The sequence below is a fragment of the Tyto alba genome, unplaced genomic scaffold (genome assembly GCF_018691265.1).
Source record: "Tyto alba isolate M040663 unplaced genomic scaffold, T.alba_DEE_v4.0 Super-Scaffold_16, whole genome shotgun sequence".
NCBI classification, from domain to species: domain Eukaryota; kingdom Metazoa; phylum Chordata; class Aves; order Strigiformes; family Tytonidae; genus Tyto; species Tyto alba.
The window spans coordinates 25,687,989-25,701,027 of NW_024881278.1; the positions used below are offsets into that span (position 1 = coordinate 25,687,989).

A 13,039-nucleotide genomic window follows, 5' to 3' on the forward strand; every position below is an offset into this window, starting at 1 on the left:
CATACTTATACGTTTCCCACCCCTGCAACTGAAGTACCCGACTACCTCCTGTCTTTTCCACTGTCACATCTTTGTACATGGAAGGTACAGATCCATAAGCTTTCACCACCCTTGAGGGAAAGCCCGCATCTTGCTACATAACTACTTATGTTGTTCCAAAAAGGATCTTAAAAGCCACAGTCGACAAAGAGCACTGCTTCAAAGAAAAGTATACCTTCCTAACTAAACCCAGTTCCTCTTCGCCTTCTATCATCAAATGAAGTAGCTCTACAGTGAAATTGCATAGGACTGTACCTGAAACTGGAACTGTATCAGAGGGACCCCGGTCTAAACAGGGAATATTTGTTCCATAATTCCTCTCCTGCAAGGACAGATAGGGCAAGACTTCACATCAGATTCACTATACTTTGGTCATGATAAACCGTTTGTGTCTCAGAGCATTAGATTAACAAATTTCCCCCCAAAATTTGCGTCCATCTACCCAGCTCAGACTGTCCTCAGGCCATGCCTACAAATGTCCTTTGAAGGCAGATGGGAGCTCAGTCAGCTCAGAAGTCTCATGGCCATATTAGCGCAGCATAGCTCTTGCCTATCAGTGGGGCCAGTTATTTCAGACTCTGTGCCATGCTGTGTTCAGCTATGCAACATTTTGTGCACCCATACTCTAAGCTAGGTGAGCTTGTATCTTTTTGTGACAAACTCTTTGAACATCCCTGGAATATCCCAGCATGAAACCGTGCCTTTGTCAGCAGGCCATGAGCCCACATTCTCTGCGGCAGCCCTCTATGTGCAGCCAGGGATTTGTGCTCTTTTGGGTTGCAGCCTACTGACAGAAACACCCCCAACCTCTACTGTTAGTGAAGGCTGACCATCAGTATACCAAGAGCAGACCATCACAGAAGATCCAAGGACACATGTTTGTTCCAAATCTCTTTACATAATTCCTCAAGTAGGCTAACGTGCCTAAGGGAAAGATACTTGTGCGCCTTGTCCCACTGCTCCATTTTGTTTTTTTATTTAAAAAAACACAACAAAACAAAACACTAACACAGCACAACATTGCTTCTTGCTTCCTACACCATAGCTACTACCAAAAATCAGAGTGTTAGCACTGTTGCCCCATGCAGAGGTCTGTACGCTCTAAGTAACTAACAAAACAGATGGCATTATATTAAAACGAGAGAAGAAATGTATATTACTATTCCAGTGATGTACAGGCCATTTTGAGTGCAGATGTGGTCTAGACACTGTGTTCTGGGGCATGAAAATAAGCATTATTGCCTCCCTCTGTAGCTGCCTGGGAACACCATGATCTGCTCAGAATCAGATCACCATGATTAAAAAAAGAAATCCACGGCTATTTATCTCTGCACATCTAATGTGCGATTATCTCACAAAAAAAAAAAAAAAAAAAAAAGAAAAATGAAAAATCCATTGTTCTTCAGTTTTACCATGGCACAAATGAGATTAAATCAGACCCACACAGTGGTGTCATGCTGATCTGATCTATTTTCCTCCATGGTATGACTAAATGGCCCCATTTTCACTATCTTCTTATACTAGGGAAATTAATAATATTATCCAGATGTTTTAAAAAGGTTCTTAACAGTGAAGCAAGACTTTAGGCTGGCTGAACACATCAGCCTTAAATCACACTCTACAAAATCTGCCAAGGAGAAAATGTGCTATTAAGCATCTAACTATTTAGTCAAGCACGGAAAACTGTATTTAGTATTTGCAGGTAACATTGTTTAATTAGGCTACAACACACTTTCACCCACCTGCCCCACTCCCTGGAATACACTCAGTCCATACGGTGCAAACAGTCCTACTATACCTGAGATGTTTCTTTGGTGTTTGATGTCTCCGGGGAAGATGAGTAGTTACTATTTCTATATGTGAACAAATATGGATTTTCCTGCATAGGGAAGAGAAAATGTTCAATGCTAGTGGAAACACAGTCAGCTGATGTTAAAGTCTTCTGGCTAGATTTTCCAAGAGAAGAAAATCCTTACAGTATTAATTTTTGAATGAACATTGCACTAGTGAAGTAAACTTTCAGGTTAGACCTGAAAATTAAGCCCTGGTATGCTCTAGGCACAGCACCACGTCTTGCCTTAAACTTAACATCAAACAAAACACATAACTCAATTTCTCTGATGTTTTAATTGCTGTTCAGTGAAGCTTTTGGATGTCAGTAATTTTATCACTATCAAATTATTGAAGTCAGAGATTAAATGCAAAACATTCAAGAATGTGTTCTTTGAACCTGAGGTGCTCACACCCTGAAGATACTACTGGGGTACTAACAGCTCTAGGGACTAAGATAGTTAAACCTGACAGCAGAGTCGAATCACAGAAAAGCTAAATTATATAAAATACATAGAATCAATTTTATTGCTGACATAGATTTTAATATTGATAATGCACCCGATAGCTGCAATTAATAAATTCTGAATAGCTAGTTATATTTTGAATTTAAAAATATCTGATACAGTAAGAAAATTTAACTAAATTTTGTCAAAAGTTCTTGTTTTCAGAGTTTCATCTTTATAAAATAAAGAGTCTGTGTCAATGAACTTTAAGAACACTGAATTTTTAACAGTGCAATATATCGGGCAAGTGTGCATTCCCAAGAAGTTCAGAAAATTACAGCAGTATTTGAAAACTTGGAAATTCTGCAAAGAGTAAATAAAAACTCACAGTAATAAGGAAAGCCTTTTACCTGAGATGGACACTGGACCTGAAGTATTTTTGTGACACCATAAGGTTGCTTTTGTCCAACTGGCTCCATCTGTAAAGGGAGAGAACAGAGGAATTGTATACATGCTGGGGCGGGGTGGGGGAGAAGGGAGATGACTAGTAACTCAAAAGCTCTAGTGCCTGGAGTTTTCCATCAGTTCCATATATACATTTAGAAACTTGTTTTGCTTATGGTAAATATTTATCTATGTATAACATACTGCATGCATACCTACAAAAGCAAGGAGCTGAAAACAAGGCCTCTCAAATGATCAGCTGTCATCCCATCATCGTTAAAACAACCATCCACACATTAACTCTGCTCTTGGGAATCTCAACCCTGTAAGTGTTTTTCCCAGAAGGCACTGATCTCATACCACAGTATTCAACTGTTTGCAATCAAGTCACTACCTATCAGCTCAACCACAGTAGCTGTAGATGTACTTTAGAAGAGCATAGCTTAAACCATCCTCATGATTAGTTTCTCCCCCCTTATGGTATGAAGTTTAAACTTTACTGCAATTTGCAAGCCAGTTTTGTTTCCCAGATGACCTGGGTAGGAGAAAGCAAAGGGTGGGTTCACAGCTCAGCTGCCAGGGTACAACTCCTGGCAGCAGCCTGTCCATCCTCCCAGGCCTCATCCACCACATTTTTTGTCTTCTACCAGGCTGTGAAACCATGCTCCTGAACACCTGAGGAAGGAACACTTAGAAGTTTACTGTTTATAGTTTTCATATAAAAGTATAAAGAAACATACAGGCTTTTGTGTGGGAAGAAAAGCAACTTTGAGTAGATCAAAACTCTGAAGTAAAAATGGTATTACTGAAACTTCTTGGAAAATACAGTTTTGACTCAGATTATACACTGAAGGCTTGAGTAAATCCACATTGCTTTACCTCAGAAGCAGAAAGTACAAAATCCCTAATATAGATGAAAAAATAAAATCTTCCTTTTGGTAATACATTCATGTCGCACTAACTTCTTTCCTTCTGTCTTATGAACACTAACTTTACGTACTCCCTCTGCTGCAAATTCATTTTTCAGCAAAGTCAGAAACATGGAATATAACACATTAAGGTCACAAAGAAATCCCCTGGTGGCTGTAGCCTGTGCAACTAAAAACTTGCTAATTTATGCCACCTTCCAGAACTGTTTCCTTATCTACATTTTCATACTTGTTAGACAACATCAAAAGGTACACTCCAACTCTGCATAGAGGCTTGATAATATTTATATTTGTTGGCTGCCTTCTAACGAGAGGGCGAGGGGATTTTGTGAATGAAAAATTATGGAATGATTCAAAACTCAATACTGACAGCATAAAGTGGGAAATACCCCAAAGAATCAGTTCACCTGTTCAGGCACCTTGCTGGGAGCTAATTAAATTGCAATCACACCCAAAAGAGTTGGCCACAGATCTAGATTCCTCAGTGAATGTCTGCTCAGCTTGCACCAGCAGCAGCTGCCAGAAGCAACAGACTACAAAAGACACAGGATTGAAGGGACTGGAAAATATAACAATAACAGGCTTGACATCACTGATACATTCTGAGCAGGAATGTTATACTCTATTTTGGTTGTTCTGTCAATGAAAATAATGGGAAAATTCAGAGAAATAGAGAAGAGACTTACAGAGGTTGATATTTTCTGAAAGAAGCATTTGAAGAAACAGTCTATGCTTTTTTTTTTTTTTTTTTTTGAGAGAGAGAAAATGGAATAAAAGCAATGCCCCTGAAACATGCAAAAATAATGAAGCTCAGATAAAAGAGACATTGCAAACTGGCACTTTCCAATTCTCCTAGGATAAAACAAAGTACCTATTAATGACATGCTTAAAAGAAATATTCTTCTTCCACCACAGAATGATCCCCCAGAACATGGGACAACGGTGGTATTTCTTGGCTAGGAATTAATTTCAAACAAGTATTAGACACTTGTATGTTGTTGGGAGTTGGGTGATGGGAACAAATTTCTCCAGGAGGCAATTATTCCACACAGCTCATGGACACTGTTCTCCCAGCAAATACTGACAGATCCCATACCGCAGAGCTGCAAGGTCCTGGTCAGGAAATTGGGCACCATGTCAGCACTGTGGTCAGCCAAAACCTCCCCTGAACTCTAGCATATCTATCATGCAGGCCAATTAGTGTGTGGGTCTGCTCTAGTACTGCAGCAGTTTCTAAGTCAGTGGAAACCCCTGAATGCAGGAGAGGCACAGGCAGCCTCCTCGGGAGCTGTTCCCATTCGAGTTCTCATCCGCTTTCAGTTTCTCTCTTGGATGCAGGGTAGTTGTGGTCTTTTCTGTTACACAAAAGAATGCCAAACACAAGAGCAAGAGCTTCTTGTCTAAGTTCTTTACACACATGAAAGGGGATTTGCCCCGGCATATATTTCCAGAGATAAAATTGTAGGCATTTGCCAAAATTAATCAATCAGGCTCTTTGTGGTAAACATTAAAGCTGTCCGAGTAAACAGTCAACCTCTCTCAGCTTTTCCTAGGTACCCAGTGTCATTTAGCAGACTGCTTGCTGATGTGCTCAGCGTATGAATCGCATTGCTCATAGATAGCTAGAAACATTTTGGTAAAATATCCAGCCATGCTTAGGACAAGTCCTTAGCACCTGCTAGCTCAGCTTCCTCTCAGCCAGTCTGAAGTGCAGTCCCACTGCCGACTGCCACTAGATTTTCAAGATTTTGCCCTTTGGTCAATAAGCAGGTAATCATTCCAGTAAAGAGGCAGGTACCAAGCCTTAAAACAAGGTAAAGGCAGCCTGGCAGGCAGCAGGAGGAGGGAAACTCTGAATGCAGTTCTCTGGCACCTCCTCATTCTGCTGTGTTTGCTGCTCAACAAGTCATGATCTTGATTTCCTATCATATCAGTTCTCAATACTGCATTGCGGGTTGGTTCATTTCCTTTTTAAAGCAGCTAGCATAAACCATTAACTGGACTTCCCAGTAGAACTAGAGTGACCTTAACCAGGTGAGGACACCTGTCAGTGCTTTTTATGCTGAAAGCATCTTTCATATCACCTGTGTTTACATCCTGGCAGAATAACATCACTGGCCAACAAGGAACCTACCCTGAGAGGTGCCTTTCTGATGATTGCCAGCTGTACTAAGAAAGTTCCACTATATCAAAGAGTAGGCAGGAAACAGGGGGAAAGGAGTTGTGCAGGGAATACTACTGTTCCTGTAGTCCCCCTTCAAACCAGAGGCAAGATGTGGTTTTGCCACATTTTGCTCTTCCTCCAGATCACCTAGGTTGTCCCCTCACACTGATGAAAAACACTGAAATAAAGCAAAGTTGGTATTTTCCTCCTTTCTGACAACTCCCTGATTCTGGTGGCTCCCCAGCATGCTCACTACCTGAGTCTGGGTAACTGCCCCTAATGCAGCCATCCTCAAAAGTACCGGTTCATCTTGCTTATGGTTTCTCACCTCTGCCGTTTCCACAAAATACTCCTAGCAGTTAAAGGTACATGAATAGAGTAACACACCAAAGAACGGGATGCTAAAGAACAGAGCCCAGGAGGCCAAACAAAGTCTGTGCAGAGAAGGGTTAGGGCCAGAAAAATGAAGCAAAGGGAAAGAAGAAGACTATTCTGATGACAGAAGCTGAAAATAAAAAAAAAAAATGTCATCTAAAGGGACAGAAGGAATTTGTTGCAAGCTAAGTGTAAGCATTTGATAGGGCAGGAAAGAGAAATCGGTGGTGAGTTGACTGAGTATGTCAGCATGATTTATTAAACTTCAGAAGGTAAACCCTAGCCCTCTCCCCTTCTACAGAGCCCAGATTTGGAGAAGGCGATATACCTCTTTCAGACTGTGAATGATACTATCACAACTACTTGTAAAGAATATTCAAGGTGCCTAGTATTGGATTCTCCATAAATTGAAATCTAAGAAGCCAGACAGTAAGTGGCCATAGGAAAAAAATTAAAAAAAGCTATAGTCTAGACCTGGGAAAAAAAAGGTAAAGCAAAGCCCATTAGAAGCATATGACCTCTGCTAATTGCAGAGTCTGATAAAAGAAAAGGATATTAGTCAAAGCTGGAGGACAGAATCTGACAGATTTGGTTCAGCTGGCCCCAAACAATTCCTGCTGGAGATGCACAAAATGGGCTGGCAAACTGGTGGCACTGTGGTGCCACTCCAGTCAGAAGCATTCACTTTCTGCACTAGCTGAAAACTTATTCGGCGTTTCATTTCAAAAATTTGCTGATGGAAAAAACACACTAAGCAGCTGTAAAGGGCCACTTTTCAAAGCAAATTGGATGTTCATACTTTGTGTGCCTTGCTTCTAACTCCAATATTTATGATGGTTCATATCTGAGGAGGATATGCCACTGCTTTCTAGTGTCTTACAGAGCATGTTTAGGTGATGGTAATTGCGTGATCTAGGTAAAGATCTCCAACACTGATACATGGGCAGTTAAAGTAACTCACTCAACTTCTTTACATAGAACTACCAGAAACAGAGAATGTTTAATACACACTTCAGGAATCTGACTTTCGGTGTTTGCTTTGCTCATTCAACTAGTGAAACTAATTGCCTAGTGGGACTAAGGCAAAACAATGATAAAGAAGCCCGTGTGTATCTTATCATGGCATCTATTTTATGATAGAAGAACGGAGGTAGGAACTTTGACATCGTGATAAGGAATGTCACAGATAACAGCAAAGGAGATAACTGGATGCAGTACAGTTGTTCCAAGGTTAGAACTTCAGCAGTTGATCAATTTTTAACTCTTTGGCTCCTAGTAACTAACTAAAGTCCTACTAACTTTAACTAAAAGATAACACCTTTTATCAAAATGACTGTACTATTTTTCTAGCTATAGCATCTGGTTGAATAAAAGCCTCTTCCTGCAAATCCTGCTTCTTTAAGTGATCAGGGCTACAACAGAATTACTACTGCCAGAATTAGCATAAAAGGAAACAAGAGCATGCCAATCTGCATGGATTTATTTTTAAATGTAGTTTACTAAAAGGTAATATAGGCATTTTTCCCTTTGTGCTTCAGATAATTTGGACAGACACAGGAATAGTAGGTGCTCTCAGATTAAAATCTTATTAACTTGTGGACTGCAAAACAAGCAAAAGAAGTCTTTTATTTTTAATCTAATGTAATTGGCCATTGCAGATTCTTTTTAATTAAAAAAAAAAAATAAATTGTATGTGTTATAATAAGGTTATTAGAAAAAGAGCAGAAAATTTTGAAAGTTTCTAAGTCAGGAGGAATAGTAAAATCAGCATATTATCCAAAACCATGGATATCGGAGCATATCTAAACATAATATGCACTAAGCAGTAACACCCTACTTTGCTCTGGTGAGTCCAAAACCACATGCGTGTTTTTTTGACTCATTCATACTGAAAAGCAACTCCCATTTATTCATTTGCCCCCATCACCAATTTTAAAACACAAACCCCGCCAGCTGTACGTGCATCCACTTGGTCACACACAAAAATGCTGCATCAGCAGCTCAGGTTTGCAGAAGGGAACAGACTCCTACAGAACTGGTCATTGAGTTCAACGCTGAGGGGGCCAGAGAGTCCATGTTTCTTTCAGACACCCTCTCCCACCCAATTTGTTGGCTTTCCTCAGCTGGGTAGGACATCCAACTCCTGAGGAAGTAACAGGAGCTCCTCAAGGCTGTTATCACCTTTTTACTATGAGCAACAGCAGCTGAAGGATGACGGTTAAGTAGGAGACAATGTTATGAGGCTCATTAGTAAAGAGGGGGGATGAATACAGAACAGAGTAGACAGAAGCGTGTAATCGCTATAATCTCAGGTTATAATGAGCCTCAGTTGTTGCTGTGCCACAGGGTCACAGAGGTAAGACTAGCAAAAGAAAGGTCTGTCACAGCTCATTTACTCTCTGAGACTTCTCCAAAGGTCTACTTTGGAAAAAAAAAAAAAGCTCTTGGTAGTAAGTAGCAGTCACGAAACAGCAAGAGATTTGTCTTGGGAGTGTAGGGCATTTAGCATTATCTGAGTGCAGTCTCTCTGCACAGCTGAGGATAGCAGTGGTGGGATGTTTCTTTCCTATATTCTTCCTTCCCCTGCCTCCTTGCTACTCCAAGTCTGGCTAGTGTACAGTTGCTACCAGGCATCTGTACAAAGTCCAGTAAGAAACCATGTCTGTGGTATTGCTCACCATGTTGTTCCAGAGGCCCACAGCCATGAAAGTATAATCTTCTTCCAGAGTTTCCACTTGTGTCTTTGATGGGGTAATGAAACCATCCCTGCCCTGAAAGAGAAAGCATTTTGACCTGGAGAAAACACTTAAAGAGTATGGAAAGATGAGATATTCAGCCACAAAAAGTCTCAATCTATAAAATAACATTCATATCCACAAGAATACCAATCTTTGGTACTCTCATTAAGCTACTTGTTGCCGATCTCAGTTACTACTGGTGTGTCAAGACAGAACACTTGTTGTTCTTGTAAGTGATTGCTGTATCTACCACTGTAAGGCAGCAATGAAGGGGCAGCACATTAACAGGACAAGAAGACCAGAGCAGCAGCAAAGCACAATCACAATAGCAACATACAGGAGATCAGGGACACTTGCAGATGTCATCACGTGAGTGATTTGGAATAAACAACACTTCCTCTAGATAACACTTACATGCATTTACAAAGTGTAAGCATGCACAATTTGTTTTAAGAGATCATGTTTATTTTTAAGTGAAAGTAACTGTTGAAAGAGTTCAGAAGATTACACATGGTGGCCTGCAGGTGCACCACAAATCAGAAGAAATAAAGAATCCACCTATGATGTAAGATGTCACTTAAGGCAATAGCAGAGCAATTTACTAAGATAAAAAGCTGTGCCACAAAAGTTAAAAGTCTGCCATTTGCATATGGACCAGCCATCAACCAAACAGGCCTGGCATAAGATGACTCAGCAGCAAAGGAAGATTTTGCAATATAGGAGACCCCAACCTTCCTGGAAGACAAATTTCTTCTCCCAGTTCACTTTGTTTTGATACTGAGCTAAGGGGAGCAATGGAATTACCACAAATTCAAGGAACTGTTATGATGTCCAGGAAACAGAATGTGACTCACCACCACTTGTTTACAAACAACCACCTAATGTTATGTGTTGGATTTTGATACCTTGCTCTGAGTGAACTATTATCTAAGGAAGTGATATTTTCCCTCTTCATTGCCAGATCTTGGACAACCTCGACCTCTGAACTTCCCTTTAAAGATCATTTATGGCAAAATCATGTCTGACATCCCAGGCAATCCTGTTTATATTAATTCCCCACTAGATATACCAGAAACAAAATCCGGACAAAATTCATTCACAGGTTCCTAGATTGCGTTAATCTCATTGCAGGGAGGTAACTCTACTTTCCAAGATAGTTCACAAATTCTTTCTTTTCCACCCCCATCCATTTTTAAGTACTTCTTGTTACCTGCTTTTTGCCTTTGTTGCCAAACACACATGAGCATAATCAGGGATGAATATGCTGATGACTACAAAGATATGGAAAAATTATCAGCACTGACAACTGCCAGACACTCATGACCTAATCTGCAGAGGTGCTATGACCTGATTTATCCAGGAACATGGCATTCAAAAAACAGAGGGTCTCTGACTGATGCTGTGTGAAGCAAAAGCTCCATTCTCAGGACCTCTGTGTCTGATCCTGAAGTATGTTCTGCATGTGCCTGACCACCCTTTTCTTCTAGCATTACACACAGCCTAGACAGACAAATTGCAGCTGAATATTGCACTCAATCTCAGCAGATATAATCTAGAAAGAATGGAGCAACTTGAGTTTACTCACAGGTCTGAGCAGCAGATTTCTTTCTTGGAGAGAAGGCTGAAGAACAACAGTGAAGTCATCCTTTTGATCAAACCTCTCATACTTCAGCAGTTTTTCCCAAGCATCCTGAATAGACAACCATTTAATCAGATGAGTATTATCAGGTAGAGAGTGTAATGTATGTGTCATTTGTCAGGATTTAAAGTGAACTAAGATTATTCCCATCACTAATAAACCACAATAATAAAATTCTATAATCCAGAACAAAGACAGTAATTTAATGATCTATTCTTACACAACAGTTGGAAACTCCTTGTAGTTATGAGAAAGCCACACTGATTTACCATACTTCTCTTTTAAAAGGCAGCAAGCTTAGGAAGGCAGTGAAATGCCATGCTTATTTCTTCCTGTCATTTTTAAAAGGAATTCCAGCACAACTGTCTTTGTCTTAACACAAAGTTTCCCTCTTCTAAATCATGTGAAAGGTTACTGGACAAGATGAATCATTTCTCTGATGACATATAACAAATCTTATGTTGCCAAAAGCTATATAGTTTTTAGAAACTCTAAGAGATATCAAGATCACTCAGGTATAGAGATAACTTATTTTCCTGATCTAAGAAATAGGGTCAGGATTGCTGTGGATATGTGGTGAAAAGGCTGTTATTTAACTTCCACACTGCTATTCCTCCCACAACTCCTCACTTTAGTCCAATCTGGAAAATTAATAGATGTGTCTAGCAGTGACAGTCAAACAACACAGAAGATGCTATCCATACCTGATAGGACCACTTCAATATGTTATCATCTAATGTGGAGTGCTCACCAACACAATTGCACTGATTCCTGCTTGGATTGCTGCAGAAAAGAATGAAAAACATGAAAGACATTATGACCTTCTGATAAACAAGACAAATAACATGAACTCTTAAGGCACTGAGAAGCATAAATTGAAGACTAAATTATTGCATATATTGAGAAAGCTACATGGAACATCCTAATTTTTTTATATAAACATAGAATGATATAAATGTCCATGTCCAGAGTTTTGGATTGCTTCTTAATTTGGATTCAGATGACAAATATGCCAGACTTGGATTAGCACTGGGTCTCACAAGCTAGCAGCATGCTCAGTCTTAAAATAGCGGCTGCACTAGTTTTCAAACATTTCTCTCTATATAGTCACAAAGGAGAATTGAACACAAGGAAAATCCTTCCACAGAAACTTTTGCCTTAGCATTTGGCAACAAGACCTGCATCTAGAAATGTGTATGGAAGCTCAGTGCTGCAAAAGCTTATATATCCTAAAGAATGGCCAGGCATTGTCAGGCAACTAACCAATCTCAGACAAATTTCTGACCTGCAAGGTGACATATGCATACTGCATATTTCTGCAGCAGGTTGGGGAACTCAGACCTCTCAAGCCTGGACAGGAACAATAAAAGATACATTTAAGAGTAGTTTGGTTCCATCAAAGATATACTCAGTTGAAAATGCCTGTCTGGACTGGAATCTGAGAAACCTTTTTGTGGGGTTTGCAGATGTAAGCAGTAAGTACATGCCAGGGTCAGACTCTCTCGTTTTCACAGAACTCTAGCTAAACCTATAAAATGGGAGTTGTCTGTTAACGTGCTTTTATCACTGCCGGTGAGTGGAAGAAATATGAACACAGGACCAGAATCTTACCCAAGACTAACAGAAGAACCTCATAAAATAGTTACAAGCCTAAAAATGAGGTTCACAAACTACTTTTACTGCAGACAACACTTCTAGTTAGTAAGAAACTAATAAAGGAGTGAACCTTAAATCCCTACTATGTCCCAAACGTCAATGCCTAAAGTTAGGTACTGACATGGGACTCGGAGTGTCAGCCACTATTCTTTTAGACACTTGAGATTTCATTTTTTGGTATGGGCTTATGTTTTTCTCTCAAAGTGCAGTTCAAAATGAGGACTTGGTAGCCAAATGACGAGGCTCTTATCTGGGAGATGACCTGGGCCTGAGACTGAGCTGAACCCAGAAGTTTATCAAACAATAAAGTACAAGGCTTGCAAACTGGTGGAACTGTTCAGCCAGATAAACACTGCTACAAGAACATGCTGACAAGAAAGAAAATTGCCTTAAGTTGAAAAGGAAATATAAAAGTTCCTCACAGGCAAAAAAATAAGATCTATTTAATTTTATTTTTTTAAGGCCTTCAATATATGGCAAGGCCCATATTCCTAAATCCGCCTTTCTACCTCTTAGCTACCTGTCTCACACTTTTCCCCTTATTGCCAGCACAGGAGAAATAAGCTAGAATGCTCCATGCCGTCTCTTTTGACAAGGAAAGCTTCTCCTCTGCTTACACTTGTTAAGCATGTGGTTATACAGCAGCCAAACCCTTTCCCTGACTAATGGAACATCTCCTGGGTTGTATACATGCAAAGCCTGTAAAACAATTCAGGATGACTATATTAGTACATATGGTGTCTTATGCCACAGACAGATGAAAAAAATTACTGTGGAGT

At 39.9% G+C, this 13,039-nt stretch overlaps 1 protein-coding gene across 1 annotated transcript in view; it reads right to left on the bottom strand.

Moving 5' to 3' along the window:
• PLB1 (phospholipase B1) overlaps nucleotides 1-13,039 on the bottom strand; it is an 81,902-nt gene that overhangs the window by 54,562 nt on the left and 14,301 nt on the right. Inside the window, exons 12-17 of the mRNA XM_042789621.1 lie at nucleotides 11,309-11,387; nucleotides 10,551-10,655; nucleotides 8,906-8,998; nucleotides 2,726-2,794; nucleotides 1,838-1,918; nucleotides 295-361 (exon numbers count right to left, since the gene is read on the bottom strand). Coding sequence (XP_042645555.1) covers nucleotides 295-361; nucleotides 1,838-1,918; nucleotides 2,726-2,794; nucleotides 8,906-8,998; nucleotides 10,551-10,655; nucleotides 11,309-11,387 — 494 coding nt within the window. The remainder of the gene's footprint in view (nucleotides 1-294; nucleotides 362-1,837; nucleotides 1,919-2,725; nucleotides 2,795-8,905; nucleotides 8,999-10,550; nucleotides 10,656-11,308; nucleotides 11,388-13,039) is intronic.